General features: G+C 41.7%; 2 protein-coding genes across 3 annotated transcripts; one reads left to right on the top strand and one right to left on the bottom strand.

The window, feature by feature from the left end:
* Positions 1-1,081: 1,081 nt before the first annotated feature.
* Positions 1,082-16,317, bottom strand: LOC139462535 (uncharacterized protein KIAA0930 homolog). 2 transcript variants are annotated; one of them, XM_071244332.1, is made up of 10 exons: positions 15,959-16,317; positions 15,170-15,330; positions 13,759-13,863; positions 12,780-12,857; positions 11,454-11,555; positions 8,919-9,059; positions 6,177-6,368; positions 4,905-5,064; positions 3,408-3,560; positions 1,082-2,738 (listed from the first exon to the last, which is right to left on the bottom strand). In XM_071244332.1, the coding sequence occupies exons 1-10, from the start codon at positions 16,089-16,091 to the stop codon at positions 2,698-2,700; spliced, it is 1,266 nt and encodes a 421-aa protein (XP_071100433.1). In that variant the 5' UTR covers positions 16,092-16,317; the 3' UTR covers positions 1,082-2,697. The 2 variants fall into 2 exon arrangements, with proteins under 2 accessions (XP_071100433.1, XP_071100432.1); XM_071244331.1 differs by having other exon boundaries at positions 4,890-5,064.
* A 96-nt stretch (positions 16,318-16,413) lies between these two features.
* On the top strand, positions 16,414-17,491 carry LOC139462067 (mitochondrial import inner membrane translocase subunit Tim17-A-like). The gene has a single exon (XM_071243569.1). The coding sequence runs from the start codon at positions 16,476-16,478 to the stop codon at positions 16,986-16,988; it is 513 nt and encodes a 170-aa protein (XP_071099670.1). The 5' UTR covers positions 16,414-16,475; the 3' UTR covers positions 16,989-17,491.
* The last annotated feature ends 3,468 nt before the right edge of the window (positions 17,492-20,959 follow it).

Genomic DNA, 20,959 nt, shown 5'->3' on the forward strand with positions numbered 1-20,959 from the left:
TTCAAATCTTTTCATGTTTTTAATGCAGGTGCTTGCGTGATTTGATGCATTTCGTGACGTAAGACCCGTTTTATCACAATATAGATCTTGATTATCGATTAGATCGTCTTGACTGGGTGCCGCCATTTTATTTCAAGCAAATGCAAGTGATACGAGAGGTGGAATCTGATTGGTCCATAGGAGAGGCTGGAAAGTACATAACTCATAATAGCCACTGTTGGCTCTACGATCGAGCCCAGGAATTCCAGCTGAGTTTGGCAAGGGTGGAAACTGGACTTTCATAGTCAGTAAACTTTCTTGCCTCGGGAAGATGACCTAAGGCATGTTCAACAAAGCAACCGTAGGGTAACATGAATGTCGGAACTCTCTGCACTCATTGGGACTCGGAAGGGAGATGTGGACTCAAGGACTGTGTCTCAAAACCTGACCTGGACTGGAGAAACAAGTTTCAACAGTAACATGCCAGATGATCGACATGATGTTGTTTTATCTTAGCATCATCTAAGTTAACTCTGCTCAGACATTGAAGCCACTTCCCATCCATGTCTGCAACATGCTTGTCAGAGAAGTGAGGATGTGAGTTATCCCCCCTGGTTGTGAGTCCCTCTAAACCAAGCTTGTGCTTGGGAAGCTGTCAAAGCCCTAACACTGAACACAGACTTGGATAGTCTGAGAAGGGATATTGAATAAGTATGGTTGCACGCAGCTTTGAGCAATATTCCAGCAATATCACGACAGGAGACACCAGAAATAGACTTCACACATTGCTCCCATGTTGCGCTCTTGAAAAATATTGTATAACATTTATTTATTATGGGTTTAGGTTTTGTATTAATAGGTGATGATATTCAATACTTGTGTTCACAATGAGTAAGGATATTTTACTCCTAAATATCACATGTATCTTTTTGGTTCCTACTTTTAAAGAAGTGATGACACAATGTTACACAATTGAGGGGCAACTTATTGATTTTATTGAGTCAAATCTGAAATCCATGATAGCACTGGGCTACTGTCGTAAGCTGGATGCAGTTGATGTTTTTTGTGTGATGATTTTAATGATCAGGATGAACACTTGCTGAAAGTGACGATGAATGTTTTTTGAAGTGAATCACAACCCCATACAACTATAAATAAATATTTCATTGCATGATGCTCCAGTGGCAGTGTGGTGTGGGTTGAATCAGTTAGTCGACTGTCGTGTTATATTGTCGGAACGTCTTCACCAGAACATATAACACCCTGTCGTGTCACAATAAAGTCATACATACATGTATATTACCTTTGGTGTTTTTTACATAAAAAGCCATGAGTGAGGATTTGGTATTACACCTTTTATATTATAATATTATAATATTCCAACATCACAGCAAGGGACACCAGAAATAGGCTTCACACATTGTACCCAAGTGAGATAGAAACAAGGCCTTCGGTGTGATCAGCGAACACTTTAACCACTAGGCCACACCACCATCCTTAAGTAAGCCTTGAAACCTGACTGACCACACTCCCATAGTGAGTGATTGAGTGAGTATGGTTTTATGCAGCTTTTAGCAATATTCCAGCAATATCACGACAGGGGACACCAGAAATAGGCTTCACACATTGCACCCATGTACCCTCCCATAGACCTGCAATGAACAGTCAAACTAAGAGTGACTGAGTGAGTTGGGTTTGATGCCGCTTTTGGCAATATTCCAACATCAGGGTTTGGGGCCACCAGAACGGGCTTCACACATTGTACCCATGTGGGGAATTGAACAAGAGACTTTCAAATCAAGAGGTTAAACGGTGTAAGGGTACCTGACATTTAATACACTGCCATCACCTGTACCAGACATTGGTCCTGCTTAACCATATAGTGTGTCGTTTACACTACATAACAATTACAAAAGTAGCCAAATTCTACAACTATTACAGCTAAATGTATAATTCAAGACTAGAATTTGCAAAATGCAAACATTGTTGACAAATATGGAACATATCCAAAAAAATCTCTTCCTGAGTTGTTTATGGTTTAAACATCTAGGAATGCTATTTTCTTTGTTTCATAACGGTTACCATGGTTACAGGTTGGTCTTTCAGTTGAAACAGCCACATTTGCCTGCTTTTTTCTTAAACAAGGATAGATGTACTGCTTATTTTAAAAGAAGTCTGGAAAAAGAAGAAGAAAATTAACAAGGTTTCTACTAGTTTTGGTTTTATCAGGAATAAGAAAACAATATGCCAAACATAATTGGTGGTCATTTTTGGTATTTATACATTTTTATAGTTTGTATAAAGATATCAAATTACAGCAGGACTCATTAACCAGCATTGTAAAATAATAACTGATTCTAGCCCAATAAAACACCTTAAATATTGGTAAACTTGGTACCTATTTGTAGGATGCCATTTTGTAAGCACACACTGAAAATAGGTTTAAATTGAACAAAATCAACATACTGGAATGTGGTACATAACATTTAAACCATGCATGTTTTCAATTACATTAAAAAAACCATACTTTGAAACATATCCCAACTGAACAGAACACCTGTTCAAGTGAAACACATTTGATATATATACTGGTTCTACATCTATAGCTGTGGATGTGTGTGTGACTCAGATGTGGCGTTTCTAAGGGAAATAACTCTGCAAGCCTAAATGCTGGATTCGAGCACCAGAGGGAGCCTCTATCACTGAAGAGTAGGGACATCAGTGTGTTAGAGCTGGCTGATGACGGGCGTCAATCATGTCTGGAATGAAGGATACAATCAATCATTCTCTCTGCGTGAATACTAAATGTCAATCAAGTAAGGTGAGTGGTTATATATTTAATGTGATTAATGACGATTAAGTGATGATGATGATTCAACAGTAAATAAAAGCGACAAAACACTTTCCATAATCACAAGAATTTTTTTTACATTACATTACACGATTAAAACTGTATCATAAGCATATGGTTAATTGTTATGTTATGTATATTGTACATGCACATGTTCGCTAAAAAAGAGACTGCCTCCGGGGTCTAGCGGTAGAGCATCTGCTTGGCAGAGGTTTTGATCCCTGCCTGCGTCATAAAAAAAAGATGGTTCTTGTTGTTTCCCTGCCTGGCCCTCGACATTAAGGGGCTAAAACAAGGACTGGGTGGCTTGGCGTCAGTACTATAATGTGTCTGAGTGAGGCATTCATGTTAAACTGCGGCATGGCATCTCAGTGGGCTAGCACTATAAAATTCGGCAGTCTGTACTAGTACAAGCAGCCACACACAGACACACAAGTCGCTATATAAGTGCAATAATCTTGAACGCGACGTTAAAGACCCACCTCACCTCACCTCACCTCACTGCTGAAAAAGGGTAAGTGCTTCCTGCCCTAGTGGTGGCACCCGTAACCATGGTAACAAACAAGCCTGTACCAACCTGCAATGATTCTATGCCATGGTAGGGTGATGTATGTAAGGTAAGCGTTGAGGGCCACACTACTAGCTCGCTTCTGTTCCTTGAACCAGTGCCACGCCTGACCAAAGGACTTGCCCCAGAAGCCATTGTACTGATCCAAGTTGGTGTTTAACTCTGCAAAGAAACACTGGTGTTGTGACTGGTACACTAACATACGGAGGGGTACAACATGGTACAAGTGAGTCAGGACATGAGTGATGCACACACTGTAAACACCCAATCTCCTCTTACACAGCAGCTCTCGGATGCTGGGATCTTTATTCTCGTCGAGCATCCCAGCAGTGTGTACAGGTCACCAGTCTCGTGCTACAGACGACACAAAGATCATGCAACATAAGACATGCGTTAATCTGGACATCACTGTCTCCCACATCAGACAAGCAAGAAAGTGAAGCCATGTTGGCTACCACTACCCAGTAAGAGAAGCAATGTTGGCCTACCCACTACTCCAGTAAGAGAAGCAATGTTGGCTACCCACTACCCAGTAAGAGAAGCAATGTTGGCCTACCCACTACCCAGTAAGAGAAGCCATGTTGGCTACCACTACCCAGTAAGAGAAGCAATGTTGGCTACCCACAACCCAGTAAGTGAAGCTATGTTGGCTACCACTACCCAGTAAGAGAAGCAATGTTGGCCTACCCACTACCCAGTAAGAGAAGCAATGTTGGCTACCCACTACCCAGTAAGAGAAGCAATGTTGGCTACCCACTACCCAGTAAGAGAAGCAATGTTGGCCTACCCACTACCCAGTAAGAGAAGCAATGTTGGCTACCCACTACCCAGTAAGAGAAGCAATGTTGGCTACCACTACCCAGTAAGAGAGGCAATTTTGGCTGGCACTACCCAGTAAGAGAAGCAATGTTGGCTACCCAGTAAGAGAAGCAATGTTGGCTACCACTACCCAGTAAGAGAAGCAATGTTGGCCTACCCACTACCCAGTAAGAGAAGCAATGTTGGCTACCCACTACCCAGTAAGAGAAGCAATGTTGGCTACCACTACCCAGTAAGAGAAGCAATGTTGGCTACCACTACCCAGTAAGAGAAGCAATGTTGGCTGGCACTACCCAGTAAGAGAAGCAATGTTGGCTACCACTACCCAGTAAGAGAAGCAATGTTGGCTACCACTACCCAGTAAGAGAAGCAATGTTGGCTACCACTACCCAGTAAGAGAAGCAATGTTGGCTGGCACTACCCAGTAAGAGAAGCAATGTTGGCTACCACTACCCAGTAAGAGAAGCAATGTTGGCTACCACTACCCAGTAAGAGAAACAATGTTGGCTGGCACTACCCAGTAAGAGAAGCAATGTTGGCTACCACTACCCAGTAAGAGAAGCAATGTTGGCTACCACTACCCAGTAAGAGAAGCAATGTTGGCTACCACTACCCAGTAAGAGAAGCAATGTTGGCTACCACTACCCAGTAAGAGAAGCAATGTTGGCCTACCCTCTTGTAGTGTACCTGCCTCCACTTCATGGCATCCATCGTCAGCGATGGTTTCTACATTTTCTGTTTCTGATTGCGACTTCTTCATCCCAACTGCTCGTCGAAACCCGCCGCGCATCAGCGAACTGAACCCTGAGCTGGGGTCACTCATCCTCCTCTGTGCATACTGGTTTTGCTGGGGGAACACAATTCATTCCACATTACAGGTAGATCAAATTCTGCCCTAGATGTTCTTGCATGTTTGAATGAAAAAGATTTGATTTCTGTATCAGCTTTTAATGTGTTTAATTCAGTGCATTTATTATGTGTTTGGAAGGCTGCTGGTTGTGATCTAGTTCAATGAATTTTCTGCTGACAGTGACATCCATGTCAGATCTCCCTAGATTCAATTTCGTAATCAGCTTTCAATGTGTTTAATTCAGTGCATTTATTACCGTATTTAACGTAATAAGCAGCCTGCTCCTTCCGATTGATCAATGTACACAAGACTTATATATTTGTGCATAATACGCACTTGTGTGTTATATGCACCCTTAATTATGGGCAATTAAATTCTGGAAAAATATATCTGTTGTGCATAAAACGCACATACTTTTCTCTTGTATCATTTCAGGCTGTCAGCATAAACCACGAAACTTACAATCTTTCAACTTTTTTTTTTATCAAAATTTATTCTAATAAGGAATATTTCTAATTTTGAGAGCGCCCTGGGTGCATATTACGTCGTATACGGTATGTGTTTGGAAGGCTGCTGGTTGTGATCTAGTTTGAAGAAGTTTTAGCTAACAGTGACCTCCATTACAGATGTCCCTATTCTTTAAACCTGTTATCTTTGTATTTCACAGGGGAATAGGTGAGGTGAAATAGGGGGTAACGTTGCATTGAAGACTATTGCACTTTTATAGCGATGTGCATTCATGTGGGTATGTGTGACTGGGGATTGAACCACCGACTTTCTGCTCTCTGAGCAGACACTCTTTCAACTGGGCCACAGAGGCCTCGTACATGTCCCAAACAGTGTCACAAATAGCATGAAGATAGATAGATAGATCTGATTTTATGCTGCTTTTAGCAATATTCCAGCAGTATCATGGCGGGGACACCAGAAATGGGACTCACACATTGTACCCGAATCGGGAATCGAACCTGGGTCTACGGTGTGACGAGCTATCTCTTTAACCACTAGGCTACCCGACCGCCCTAGACAATTTTAACTGAGAGAGGTTATGTTAATCATGTGAAACTAGGTGTTTTGTCTATTAACACAAAATGACAAAGTGAGCTCACCTGATCATCAAAATCATCTACAGGAAAATTTTCCATGTCTGGTGTTTCTGGTCCTGAACCCTTTACCCGACTCACAGCCATCTCGGCGTGACCTTTGCCCTGTGGACCCCTCATGCGCATGTACTCCACACGCTTGTGACCTTTGAACCATCCTAATGACATTCGCTGGACCATCTTTGACGTCAAACTTATCTGAAATGACAGCCAAGAATATCATCAAACCAATCAGACTCAATATGAATGCGACACCCCCTTTCTCAAGCATCAGTGGATGTATATCTAAAGAAATGTCCTCTGTCAGGTGTTAATGAGAATCCTCACCTTAATCTAACCTTACATTAATCCTATCACACACCAAAAAGCACCGCTTATTAGCGCTGAATAGAGTACTACCGCTAAAACAATACATGCACGCTGGATCATGTCGCAGAGAACACTGTGTCGTGTGTGTGGCGTCTGTCTGGACATCTAGTTGTGATCAGTGATGACATAAGTGAGTAGAACTCTTGTCTTGATGCAGCAGTGACAATTCACAGTATGTAATTAGTGTCTGAATGACATTGTTTACATACTTGTTACAAGTGGAAACAATAAACAGTGATGTGGAATACATAGTTGTTTGTTTTCAGCGTATGTCTAAGTTGGTATTTCTGCTATCCAAAATGTCTTATTGTTGATATAAATGCGATGTTTAATAATGCGAGAAGAGACCACTTGCATTTTTCGCATTTAATTCTCGCTTGCGTTAATTTCAAGATTTACAGTATTTATTGCTTTCCAGCGATATCATGACAGGTGAAACCAGAAACGGGATTCACACACTGTATCCTGGACAGTGTTAGAAACTAACAGTTTTTGTCCACTAGTCCTTATAATGATAACATATAGCAAAACCCTTAAAATGGGCCAATTTCTACTAGTCCTTAGGATACCTTTACTATTGGGCAGTTTGGTAAGGACTACAGGACTAGTGCCAATTTCTAACGCTGATCCATGTGAGGTATCGAACCCGGGCCTTCGGCAAAGAATGAGAAATGAATAAGTAAGGTTTAGTATGGACATAAACTGAATGGGCAATATCCGTCCACCTACCCGTGCATCGTACACCCTCTTGAGTGACTCGTTCTTGACAGTCTACCTACCCGTGCATCGTACACCCTCTTGAGTGACTCGTACTTGACAGTCTACCTACCCGTGCATCGTACACCCTCTTGAGTGACTCGTTCTTGACAGTCTACCTACCCGTGCATCGTACACCCTCTTGAGTGACTCGTACTTGACAGTCTACCTATCCGTGCATCGTACACCCTCTTGAGTGACTCGTACTTGACATTCTACTTACCCGTGCATCGTACACCCTCTTGAGTGACTCGTACTTGACAGTCTACCTACCCGTGCATCGTACACCCTCTTGAGTGACTCGTACTTGACAGTCTACCTACCCGTGCATCGTACACCCTCTTGAGTGACTCGTACTTGACAGTCTACCTACCCGTGCATCGTACACCCTCTTGAGTGACTCGTACTTGACAGTCTACCTACCCGTGCATCGTACACCCTCTTGAGTGACTCGTACTTGACAGTCTACCTACCCGTGCATCGTACACCCTCTTGAGTGACTCGTACTTGACAGTCTACCTACCCGTGCATCGTACACCCTCTTGAGTGACTCGTACTTGACAGTCTACCTACCCGTGCATCGTACACCCTCTTGAGTGACACGTACTTGACAGTCTAACTACCCGTGCATCGAACACTCTCTTGAGTGACTCGTATTTGACAGTCTACCTACCCGTGCATCGTACACCCTCTTGAGTGACACGTACTTGACAGTCTACCTACCCGTGCATCGTACACCCTCTTGAGTGACTCGTATTTGACAGTCTACCTACCCGTGCATCGTACACCCTCTTGAGTGACACGTATTTGACAGTCTAACTACCCGTGCATCGAACACTCTCTTGAGTGACTCGTATTTAACAGTCTACCTACCCGTGCATCGTACACCCTCTTGAGTGACACGTACTTGACAGTCTAACTACCCGTGCATCGAACACTCTCTTGAGTGACTCGTACTTGACAGTCTACCTACCCGTGCATCGTACACCCTCTTGCGTGACTCGTACTTGACAGTCTACCTACCCGTGCATCGTACACCCTCTTGAGTGACACGTACTTGACAGTCTACCTACCCGTGCATCGAACACTCTCTTGAGTGACTCGTATTTGACAGTCTACCTACCCGTGCATCGTACACCCTCTTGAGTGACTCGTACTTGACAGTCTACCTACCTGTGCATCGTACACCCTCTTGCGTGTCTCGTACTTGACAGTCTACCTACCCGTGCATCGTACACCCTCTTGAGTGACTCGTACTTGACAGTCTACCTACCCGTGCATCGTACACCCTCTTGAGTGACTCGTACTTGACAGTCTACCTACCCGTGCATCGTACACCCTCTTGAGTGACTCGTACTTGACAGTCTACCTACCCGAGCATCGTACACCCTCTTGAGTGACTCGTACTTGACAGTCTACCTATCTGTGCATCGTACACCCTCTTGAGTGACTCGTACTTGACAGTCTACCTACCCGAGCATCGTACACCCTCTTGAGTGACTCGTACTTGACAGTCTACCTACCCGTGCATCGTACACCCTCTTGAGTGACTCGTACTTGACAGTCTACCTACCTGTGCATCGTACACCCTCTTGAGTGACTCGTACTTGACAGTCTACCTACCCGTGCATCGTACACCCTCTTGAGTGACTCGTACTTGACAGAGCCCTGGAATATAAGTCCCTGGAAGGACCCGTCCTTGTCTGTTGCCAGCAACTCCACAGCTATGTTCTCACTGTCCCGAATAATGATGTCTTGAAAGGCCTGGAGCAAAACATTGAAAACATCATATTCATCAGCTCACCTGGTCCTAGCAAATCTGTATAAACTTTCACAAATGAATCAGCGAGTGAGTGAGTTGGGTTCAATGTTGCTTTGAACAGTATTCAAGTTATATCAGGGCATGTCAGCTTACTGTGGGAGGAAATCCCGAAATGATGCAGGTCTCAGACGTTTACCACTTTAGCGATACCATCAAACATGGGTATGGTGCTGACAAACCTCGAAACATAATTGGCCCAAACCGGGATCCAAACCAATGATCATAGGTTCCTGGTGTTGGCAAGGGACACAACTCTGCACAGCAAATTGCATGGCTTAGACGATTGGCCACCATTGTCCCCAAAGGTTTGTTTATTGTTTAACGCCGCACTCAGCAATATTCCAGCTATATGACGGTGGTCTTTAAATAATTGAGTCTTGACCAGACAATCCAGTGATTAATATCATGAGCATCGATCCACACAAGCAGAGTCCCCTTTACGGCAAGCAAGGGTTGCTGAAGACCTATTCTACCCCGGAATCTTCACGGGTCTGTCCCCAAAGGAATCAGAGAACAAATGATCACACCAAAGAGGCATCAATATATGTAAAAAAAACAAAAAAAACTGTGCTATGGGTATAATACATAACAGTGATGCCGTGAATCACTGACACCTCACAATATGATACAAACACCCATCTATTGATTTATGTTCTAATTCTGATTCAATTTTCAAAAATTATACAAAAATTCGATTTAATATTTTAATTGGTCTGATTTGAAGATCCATCAGGAGTCACATATCAGATTAGTGTAACTGGTCAGTCCAGGTAAGCTTACATGCTCAGAATGAATAATATTTCCAGGTTTGTTTGTTTGTTTGCTGTTTAACGCAGCACTCAGCAGTATTATATGACTGCGGTCTGTAAATAATCGAGTATGGACCAGACAATCTAGCTATTGATATCATGTGCATCGGTCCAAGCAATTGGGATACGATGACATGCATCAACCAAATCAGTGAGTCTGACCACCCGATCCTGTTAGTTGCTTGGAACCAACCTGATTTGTACAATTCAGACAAGTTAATTTTAACGGGGAGTTGTGAAAGTAACATTTGACCTGGATCATTTCTCACTTACTGACACCAATATCCCAAATTTGGTCCGCTAGTTTGTTTGTCTGTATGTTTGTTTTTTAATCTGCATTTAGCAATATTCCAGCTATATGACAGCGGTCTGTAAATAACCAAGTCTGGACTGTGACATCACAAGCATCAATCTAACTAATTGACATATGATGACAAGTGTCAACCAAGTCAGAGAGCCTGACCACCCGATCCCGTTAGTCTCCTCTTACAACAAGCAAAGTGCTTTTATCCACCTTTTACGACAAGCATAGGTTGCTGAAGACCAATTCTAACCTGGATCTTTAAGAGGTTATAGAACTCTGTGAGAAAATGTGAGAAAATCATGTTCTGTTTTCATGATTGCCTAATGGCTGCAAAGACAGATAACATGCCATCTACAGCAGGCTGTTATCCAGTAAATAAATCTCCAATCTATGGACATTTTTCCACACCACTCAGGGGCATGCTCAAAGCACTATTATTACCCCGCTCACTGGATCAGTCAGTGTTCACTCAGGAATCATTCTTAGCTCTCTGGGGAATATACAACACAAGCTGCCTGCTAGGCGCTAGAAGGTTAACAACCACATGGCCATCTCATCCTACCGGGTACCCATTCACTGCTGGTTGAACAGAGGCACATTTCAACAAAGTCATTTGCCCAAGAAGACACCACATGTGGTACATGTGCTTCAGTGTGGGGCAGGACCGAAGCCCTAGAAACTCTCAGGAGCCAAGCTGCGGAAGTGTGGTCACCCATCCAAGGACTCTCCACAACCGATGTTGCTTAACTTGACCTGATTTGTGACCTATGCACACCAGGAGGCCACACTGGTGATATATTGTGTCAGTCATGGAAGGTCAGTGAAAAGGGCAAAGGGTATGTAACATAAAAATGGTTTGGTTTGGTTTGTTTGTTGTTTAACGCCGCACTCAGCAATAGTCCAGCTATATTACGGCGGTCTGTTAATAATCGAGTCTGGGCCAGAAAATCCATTGATTAACATCATGAGCATCGATCCACGCAATTGGGACCGATGACATGCATCAACCAAGTCAGCAAGCCTGACCACCCGATCCCGTTCTTCGCCTTTTACAACATGCATCGTCGCCTTTTATGAGAAGCAAGGGCTGCTGAAGACCTATTCTACCCCGGAATCTTCATGGGTTCTAACATAAAAATAGGGATAAGACACACCAGATAGACGAGGATGGTCAGTTAATGACATCATAGAAATTAAAAATATGATACAGTCCCTGTTCTTACCTCTTCAAAATTATCGACTGTAAAGAATATATTTGGATATGTGATTTCTTCTTCTGTTCCCTTACTATCCATTCTACGCCGACTCGGAGAAGGGTAGACGCGCTGCAACACACAATAATGCCATATGTTTATTTAGACACGATATCTTGACTGACAACAGAGGAAAGTCAAGAGGATATGAGTCAATGAATATTGTCTTATGAATCTGGGTCATGGACACCAGTAGTTCAAAGCATGATCGGCGTTCCATGCTGTCAGGACTCAAAGGGAGACTACTCTCCACGATCCAGTGCTCAAGGTCTAGACATTGTAAGAACAGACTTGTGTCAAATTGAGACATTGAGAATTCTTGTACCTTGTACAACACAAAGTTTCAGTTCACAGGCAATTCAAGTGTCTTGGGAATTAACAGTTTGCTAGGGCTGCCAAATAACTCGAGCGTAGTCTTCCTTTAAAATTGCATTGTCGGTTTTACATCTGTAATGACTTAAAATAACTTTGCTAGGACTGCCAAACGACTTGAGTCTAGTCTCCCTTAAATGGCAACAGGATTGATGACAATCACCCTGGTGATATATAAAAGATTTTATTCAAGTGTCAGTTGATATCAAATATAATCAACACAGGTCAACAAAAGTTTAAAACTCCCCGCAAAGCCCCAGAGTTTTAAACGTTTATCAGTTTGTGATGATGATATCAAAACATGAGGGTGAAATTCTATTTAATATTTACAATCATTCTTCAAATGTTCCACTTTTTTTAACAGTCATAACCAGTGTCTTCAGTATAAAAGGTACAGCTAGCCAGCTTTAGTGACAGAGACCAGAGATGTCATGGTAATGACTTGAATTCAAGACTGGAGCATGTGCCTCATGTGAGACATTCAACTGTGACAAAAAATGGATGATTGTAAACTTTATTCTGTGTGCTTCAAAGTAATTTGTTGATTGTTCGTTGATATTGTATGGTTATTTACTGATTTTACAATTTAGTTCTGTATTGTCTGATTTCTGGGTTAACCTTCGCGTTTCAACTTGGGAATCATAGGTACCAAAAACAAAGCTAGCATCATAGTTAGGAAAATAGGTTCCTGGAACCATGACTAGGGCTCATGGCTGTACTAAAGGACAAGGTCATTAAACAAGGTCACTAAAAATGGCCACTCAACAAGGTCATTCAACAAGGTCACCAAAATTGCCACTCAACAACTCAACAAGGTCATTAAGCAAGGTCACTCAACAAGGTCACCAAAATTGCCACTCAAGGTCATAAAGCAAGGTCACTCAACAAGGTCATTAAACAAGGAAGTCAGCGTGTACTTCTAACCTGTGTGAACTTCCTGAGTATCTGCAGGTTCTTCTCATCAGTCCTGGTACACACAGCACATGTGACCCTGTACACAAACTGCAGGGGCAAACAAAGGAGGAATGAGTGGAATAATAGTTTATATTTTACAACAACTTGTATATATATATAACACTTATTCTATCTCACACTTTGCATTTCTCTGTTCTCAGCCAAACCTAGAGTGTGCACGCTCCTTGAACCTGTTTCCAGATTAAAAAAACACCCAACATATCCTAGCCATCACCATGGTCACCACTATCATCATTAGCTGTTACAACGCATGGACCTTGTGCTGCCTGACCACGTGACCTGCCGTGCCACTCTTTCACTTTCATGGAGTGTCTAAAGGGTTGCGTAACTGTGATGCAGGGATGACTGGGTGGGAGTTTTTCATGTGAGATAGGATAAGTATTATAAATATGCAAATTATTGTAACATTTATGAATTTTTAAAACTTACCCTTTCTCGCACTTTGCATTTATCCCATGGTTGGAAGGTGGGGCACAGAAACCCTAGCCTGAAACAGACCTCAACCGTACACGAGGGAGCTGGTCCTAGAACCATGGGAACTATGATCCAATCAAAGACTGTCACAATATGTAGGCTCGTTCTGATGAGGTATTGTGCATGGGTTGTTTCTAAAGAAAACCTTTGTGCTACTAAGACAACTATCATGAGTTCAGGTAACTCATGCATTTTGTGTCTTCGCACAGGACACAGTTCTAAGGAACGGTTGCATAGCACGGAACAAGGACAAACCCGTTCGGCCATGACTTGTAACCTCCCCTGGAAGCCAGAGAGAACCTGTCCTTGATTCCTCTCTAGTCCAGCAGTGACGTTCTTCAAACTGCACCGCATGTAGCTCTTGATATTCAATGATATTTGCCTGTTGTAAAATCATGCTGAGAAAGACATTCCATCTGACGTAACATTGACATAGGCATGTCACGACATTTACCTGATGTAAAATAATGTTGAGATAGACAGTCTCTTCCCAGTCAACTGTTCTATCATCAAGAGACGGAAGCTTCTTTGAGTCACGACGGTAGACTTCTATTTCTGCCTGTAACAGAAGAAATCAACAACAGTGAGGAATACAATCAGTCAATCAGTGTGGTATACAATCAATCAGAGTGGTATAGAATCAGTCAACCAGTGTGGTATACAATCAGTCAACAGGTCAAACAGTGTGGTATACAATCAATCAATGTGGTGTACATCAGTGTGGTATACAATCAGTCAATCAGTGTGGTATACAATCAGTCAATCAGTGTGGTATACAATCAATCAGTCAATCAGTGTGGTATACAATCAATCAGTCAATCAGTGTGGTATACAAACAGTCAACAGGTCAAACAGTGTGGTATACAATCAATCAATGTGGTATACATCAGTGTGGTATACAATCAGTCAATCAGTGTGGTATACAATCAGTCAATCAGTGTGGTATAGAATCAGTCAATCAGTGTGGTATACAATCAATCAGTGTGGTATACAATAAGTCAATCAGTGTGGTATACAATCAATCAGTCAATCAGTGTGGTATACAATCAATCAATGTGGTATACATCAGTCAATCAGTGTAGTATATAATCAGTCAATCAGTGTGGAATACAATAAGTCAACCAGTGTGGTATACAATCAATCAGTCAAATAGTGTGGTATACAATCAGTCAATCAGAGCGGAATACAATAAGTCAACCAGTGTGGTATACAATCAATCAGTCAATCAGTGTGGTATACAATCAATCAGTCAATCAGTGTGGTATACAATCAATCAGTCAATCAGTGTGGTACACAATCAGTCAATCAGAGCGGAATACAATAAGTCAACCAGTGTGGTATACAATCAATCAGTCAATCAGTGTGGTATACAATCAATCAGTCAATCAGTGTGGTATACAATCAGAGTGGAATACAATAAGTCAACCTGAATGGTATACATCAGTGTGGTCTACATTCAATCAGTCAATCAGTGTGGTATACAATCAGTCAATCAGAGTTGAATACAATAAGTCAACCAGTATGGTATACATCAGTATGGTCTACAATCAATCAGTGTGGTATACAATCAGTCAATGTAGTATAATACATGAGTCAATCAGTGTGATTTATAATCAGTCAGTCAGAGTGGTATGCCGTAAATGCAATATTGGAAAAGTAAAAAACAACAACCCTTTTTTAAAATGATCAATATTTTGCGACTAATATCATGAATATTTCTTTGATATGATACAGTAGAAATATATCTGTGGAAGTAAATTTCAAACGAGCCAAATCATGATGACTAACTCCAAGGTAAATATATGTGAATCCATCAAAAGCATTAAAGGATTACGGAATGAAAGTTGAATCACAAACACACGTACTTGTAAAGAAGCAGGTTTCCCTTTGGCACCAAGTTTATTTCTTCTCACATAAAACAGCATGTCATCTCGACTTTCATCCGGTGACGTGCTGCCATCTAAGAAGTACTGGGAGAACAGCTTGGTCCAAAAGTCACTGACATTGACCAGTTCGAAGCCTGAATCTGTCAACACAACACAGTACATTACAAGGATTACCTGTCCACAATAATGGGTTCATCTTCAGAATTCCGTACCACACATCCACCGCATAAATACATCACAGGTTTGACTTGCCAAATCACTCAGATATAACTGAATGGTCTTAGGGATTTATCTTAATCTACTCAGGGCCCATATTCAGCCCCAAGTCTCCACTAAATGTCAGTAAAAATTAACTTGGAATTCAGATTTTCACTATCTATGTTAATATAGTAACAACTAATATTGACTTTGTGGAGGGGACTTGTATTTCCAGAGTCACAAGTAGCAGTGACTCATCCTGGTATTTGTGTATAGTTAACCATATTGCCATTTGAATCCTATTTTAAATATATTCCCCAGATGACAGTCGATGACAAATGTTTATATGAACATAACACATGTACACCATCAAAGCAAACATCAAATATCAACACACATCTCGATTTCTGAACTGTAATACGACTCCAATGTAGTGATCACGACAGTCATGTTAAACATATATCCATCCTCATATGATTTATAGAACTGGTACCATCATGTCATGAGATCATGGTCATGATGCTGTGCCCAACGTAGGGACAAACAGCGCCCTGTAGAAGGTTCCCTTACCATCGTCCCCGATCGTAGGATGAACTCTATTCCTCTCCTCGACTATAGAGTTGAGCATTCGCTGCAGAAGCGATTCCTTCTTCACCGGGGAGGATGGTTCACTTGGCGACGCTGCTTCTTCGTCTTCCGCCATATTTTGTCAACTACGATAATCAACTTCCGGCGAAGAGCGTTTTTGTAAACGATCTCAAAATAAATCTAACTTGCGCTTTCGCAAATAAACTGGTGTTCCTATTGCTACTTGATAACCGATCAAACATTCTTTTTCTTATCTCTTCGGCATCTTATATCTTGGAAGCTTTGCAAAGACAAAACACAAAAACGGCTTCACATCGTTGAATGTTGTAATGTAAGGCTGAACCAAGTGGGCGTGTCCAAACTATTAATGACAAGGAAGGGAGGTTACTCTAACAACATAAGAGTTATCTCCCCGGTAGTTTCCATTCGGTCGCTAGGGGGCTTCGAGCACGTTCTTTCCTTTCGTCCTTGGATTTCGTAAGTTAAACGGGTCCGAATCATGGAAGAATACGCTCGTGATCCGTGTCCATGGCGTATAGTTGACGATTGTGGTGGCGCTTTTTCGATGGGAGCTATCGGTGGCTCGTTATTCCATGGAATCAAAGGATACAGAAACGCTCCTAGTGGAAACTACAGACGACTTATTGGCAGCCTCGTGTCCATGAAAGAGAAAGCGCCCATTACAGGGGGCAACTTCGCAGTGTGGGGTGGACTTTTCTCAGCAATTGACTGTTCAATGGTGTATATCAGAAAGAAAGAAGATCCCTGGAATTCTATAACAAGTGGTGCCCTCACAGGGGCCATTCTTTCTGTGAGAAATGGAGCAGGAGCGATGGTGGGTTCGGCCATTATTGGTGGTGTTCTGTTGGCACTCATCGAGGGAATGGGCATTATGTTTACACGATTCTCAGCCGAACAGTTCAACCCAGCAAACAGAACAGTCATGGACGAATCACAGCCCCCACAAGCCCAGAGTAATATATTTGGATCCTCAACATCAAATTATCAATAATGAATATATTTATTAGACCATGAACGCATTCATAGCATTTTAGAGACTACTTATTTTCTTATATCTGGTCTTGCAGAGTGAAATGGGGGACTTTTATGAAAACATTTTTGATGTGTTTCAAGCCTGAAACAGATCAGTTGGATAAAACTTGTGCTGTCGTGTTGAAACTCACGTTTAGACTGTCACTAATGATGGGAACTGTGAAGAGTTACATTAAAACTGTAATGTTGAAGTGATGGGTTTGATATATTCCTACACTCCCATGTTTTCCACCTTATCTGAAGTGTGTTAAAAATGTCAACATTGACATGTAAAATGTGCAAGTGTCTGTGTATTTGTTTCAAATTTTAATCAAGAAACTGATTTTTCTGATGACTCGAGGCTGATTTTTCTGATGACTCACTATTTCTTAAATTGACTTGTTTATGTATGTGACATACATGTTGTAAAGTGATACATAGAAAGCAGAAAGAGACACTGAAAATTAAAATATGTAATTGACATTGTTTTATTCTTGTTATACTATGTGTATCTGGTACTGATACCCAAGGAGATTTCACTTACAAAGCTTTTGTGTATTGGCAGATACGGGTTGTAGCTTAAACAGGGGCGGTCGGGTAGCCTGGTGGTTAACGCTTTCGTTCGTCACGCCGAAGACAGGGGTTCGATTCCCGATATGGGTACAATGTGTGAAGCCCACTTCTGGTGTACCTTGCCGTGATATTGCTTAAAGTGGCGTAAAACCATACTCACTCGCTGTAGCTAAAACATCACCTCCGCAAAACAGCAGCGATTCTCAAAAATGGAACCACTCTCAAATCTAAAATAACTACAATTGCAGGGCAAAAAACACACCATATTTCTTTTACTTTGTTTTTTAATAAAAACCAAGCAAATGAATAAAATTAAACTCTCATGCAAACAAGTAATTATGAAATGTTAATTATCTTAAACCCTTATGGTGCCTGGTGGTCGGCTAGCTTTGTATCCTGCTCATTGCAGCACTGTGATGATGTCGTGGTTTCAAAGACCTACACCATGTAAACATTGTATAAAAAACTAAAAGGTGCCGTTTTCGACAGATGAAATCGGTGATGTTTGACTGAGGTGAAAGCTTATCCCGCTTATTATGTTGAATATGGTACATTTTGGTGTTATGGTATTTTTTTAACTGATCTCACTAGGTAGAACATAATTTTACTAGTCTCTGACTTCTGACTAGTGGCTAAAAGGCGCAGGCTGCACAATATATATTACATTGTCCAAATTAATGTTAGGTGCCTTCAACATGTTCCACCTGCTCGTGTACAAATATGCATAAACAACATTCAAATCCAAATAGATATATTATCAACTCTGCATAAACGGGTCACGGGTGGTCCAGTCTACAGTGCGGAAGTCACTGTGCAGCGTTGTGTCCCTTGGACACATCAGAAACCCATGACTGTGGTTTCAAATCCTGGTTCGCTCGATCATATATATCTAGGTTTGTCAGCACCTTACCCATACTTGTGGGTTTTACTGAAGTGGTAAATGTCTTGAGATCTGCATCACTTCAGGCTCCCCCCCCCCCCCACATGAAGCTGACCCTGTGCCTCATGTGGCTGGAGTACTCTTCGAAGCAGCATTTAAACCTAACTCACTGCATAAATACGAGTTTTCACCATGTTCACACAAAACTTTATTTATAACATTAAAGGCTTGTGTGTGTTTCTCTCACTACTCTGCCTTTGTGGCAGAGGAGAAATGTCAATGGCTTGACATTCAGAAGACAGATCCAGAAGGTACACTGTCGGTTCCTATAGAGGACAATTGGTATATTCTCTTCATTTAAAGTCAAGTTGTGAGTGTAAAGACATTTTTTGAAAATAATCTTAATATTGTGAATGAAATTATTGATAATTGCTTGGATGTAATAATCAGGGGTGAGAATCTTCCCATGGATCTGCAAATTTTAATGACCACAAATTTGTTAAAATGACATGGCTTCCCCCTAAATACCCCCAAATTATGGACCATGCTCCATTGCAAAGAAGTTTCATCTGAAAAGGAAAATATCCATTCTCATCCCTGAATAATGATGTAGAGGCTTTTTCTACTTTCTTGCAAAGTACCAATTATCTCATCCTATTGATCATGTTGAAGTCTTATGATATTGTGTGGTTCAAGTGTGGCCCTGTTCTCTAAGGTCACCACTATTCACTGTACAGAGTTGCGTCCCTTGGACAAGCAAAAAACCTATGATTGTTTGTTTGAATCTGGTTAGCCTCAATTATGTTTCTAGCTTTGTCAGCACTACTTTGGGTTTCACCAAAGTGGTAAACCCTTCGAGACCTGCATCACTTCCAGCTTTCCTCCTACACACACAAAATTGAGTAATGTTGAGTGTTCATGGTGAGTGACTAATAAGCATGGTGTTTTGCAGGACAGTATGAAGGACTAACTTATCACGTTTTCAAGGGAAGGATGATTGAGTCATGATTCTGTAACACCTAGGATGACATGATATAGTGTTATCTCATCGAGTCATAAGAGGCAGTCAGACCGCCGTCATATAGGTGGAATATTGCTGAGGGCAGTGTAAAACAACCAACCAACCAACCAACCGTAAGAGGCAGTGAGAGCTCTGGCAGCTTTCACAAGAAGGACTACGATCGTGTTTATAGTACATGAATGATGCGAGATACCTTGTTCTGCAATATTTGTGATAGTTATTTGGTATTTGAAGAGTAACTGATGCTATAGTCCGTCAACCATAATTTTGGCACCCGTTTTTTTACAATTATTTCCCATTAAGCACACAATAGTGCAACGAAAGTTAGTTACCGAATAATAATATTTGACCTAACTAGAAATGCCATGTTTGTAATATTTCATGTCCAAATAGACTGCCTCCGTGGTCTACTGGTAGAGCAAACACCCGGAGAACGGAAAGTCGGGTAGCATGTGTTTGAGTCCAGTAAATGACATCATGAGCGTCGATCTATTCAATTCGTATACGATGACATGCATCAGCCAAGTCCGTGAGCATGACCACCCGATCCCGTAAGACGCCTCTTACAAGTATTAGGTTGCAAAAGACCAATTTTAACCGGCATCTCCACGGGGTCCAGCACACGCGAAGACGTTTCCCTGCTTAGACCGTACCGACCTCTTACACGGGCCCAAGGACATATATTGAGTTTAAAGGGGTATTTTGAACATTGACCGTTTTCCTTGTACACGGAAGTCATGGACCCGTGAAGATTCGGGGTAGAATAGGTCCTCAGCAACCCAGGCTTGCTGTAAAAGGCGACTATGCTTGTAAGAGGCGACTAACGGGATCGGGTGACCAGGCTCGCCGACTTGGTTGATGCATGTCATCGATCCCAATTGCGTGGATTGATGCTCATGATGTTAATCACTGAATTGTCTGGTTCAGACTCGATTAGTTACAGACCGCCGTCATATAGCTGGAATATTGCTAAATGCAGATTAAAAAACAAACATACAGACAAACAAACTAACGGACCAAATTTGGGATATGTGTGTCAGTAAGTGAGAAAGGATTCAGGTCCAATGTTATTTTCTCAACTCGCTGTTAAAATTAACTTGTCCGAATTGTACAGGTCAGCTTGGTGCCTTGTACTTGATGATCACTGGAGTCACGTTATCTCCTTGAACATTAAATACTCTAAACAGAGGAATACTGATCATCTCATTGATCTACACAACACATTCTGAAAACAGCATTTTGTTCACTTCTCTCTCAAAGAAAAGCATTAAATGTCATAATCTCCGAAATTAATGTAGTGGGCTTTAACGGAATGTATTGATAATGGACCATTGTCAAGTACTAATGATGAACTTGCTGCTTTCTCTCACCTGGAAATACACCTGTGAAGATCCTGGGTTAGAATAGGTCTTCAGCAACCCGTTCTTGCCCTAAAAGGCGACTATACTTGTCGTAAGAGGCGACTAACGGGATCGGG

Source organism: Haliotis cracherodii, unplaced genomic scaffold (genome assembly GCF_022045235.1).
Source record: "Haliotis cracherodii isolate W230 unplaced genomic scaffold, xgHalCrac1.p SCAF_15, whole genome shotgun sequence".
NCBI classification, from domain to species: domain Eukaryota; kingdom Metazoa; phylum Mollusca; class Gastropoda; order Lepetellida; family Haliotidae; genus Haliotis; species Haliotis cracherodii.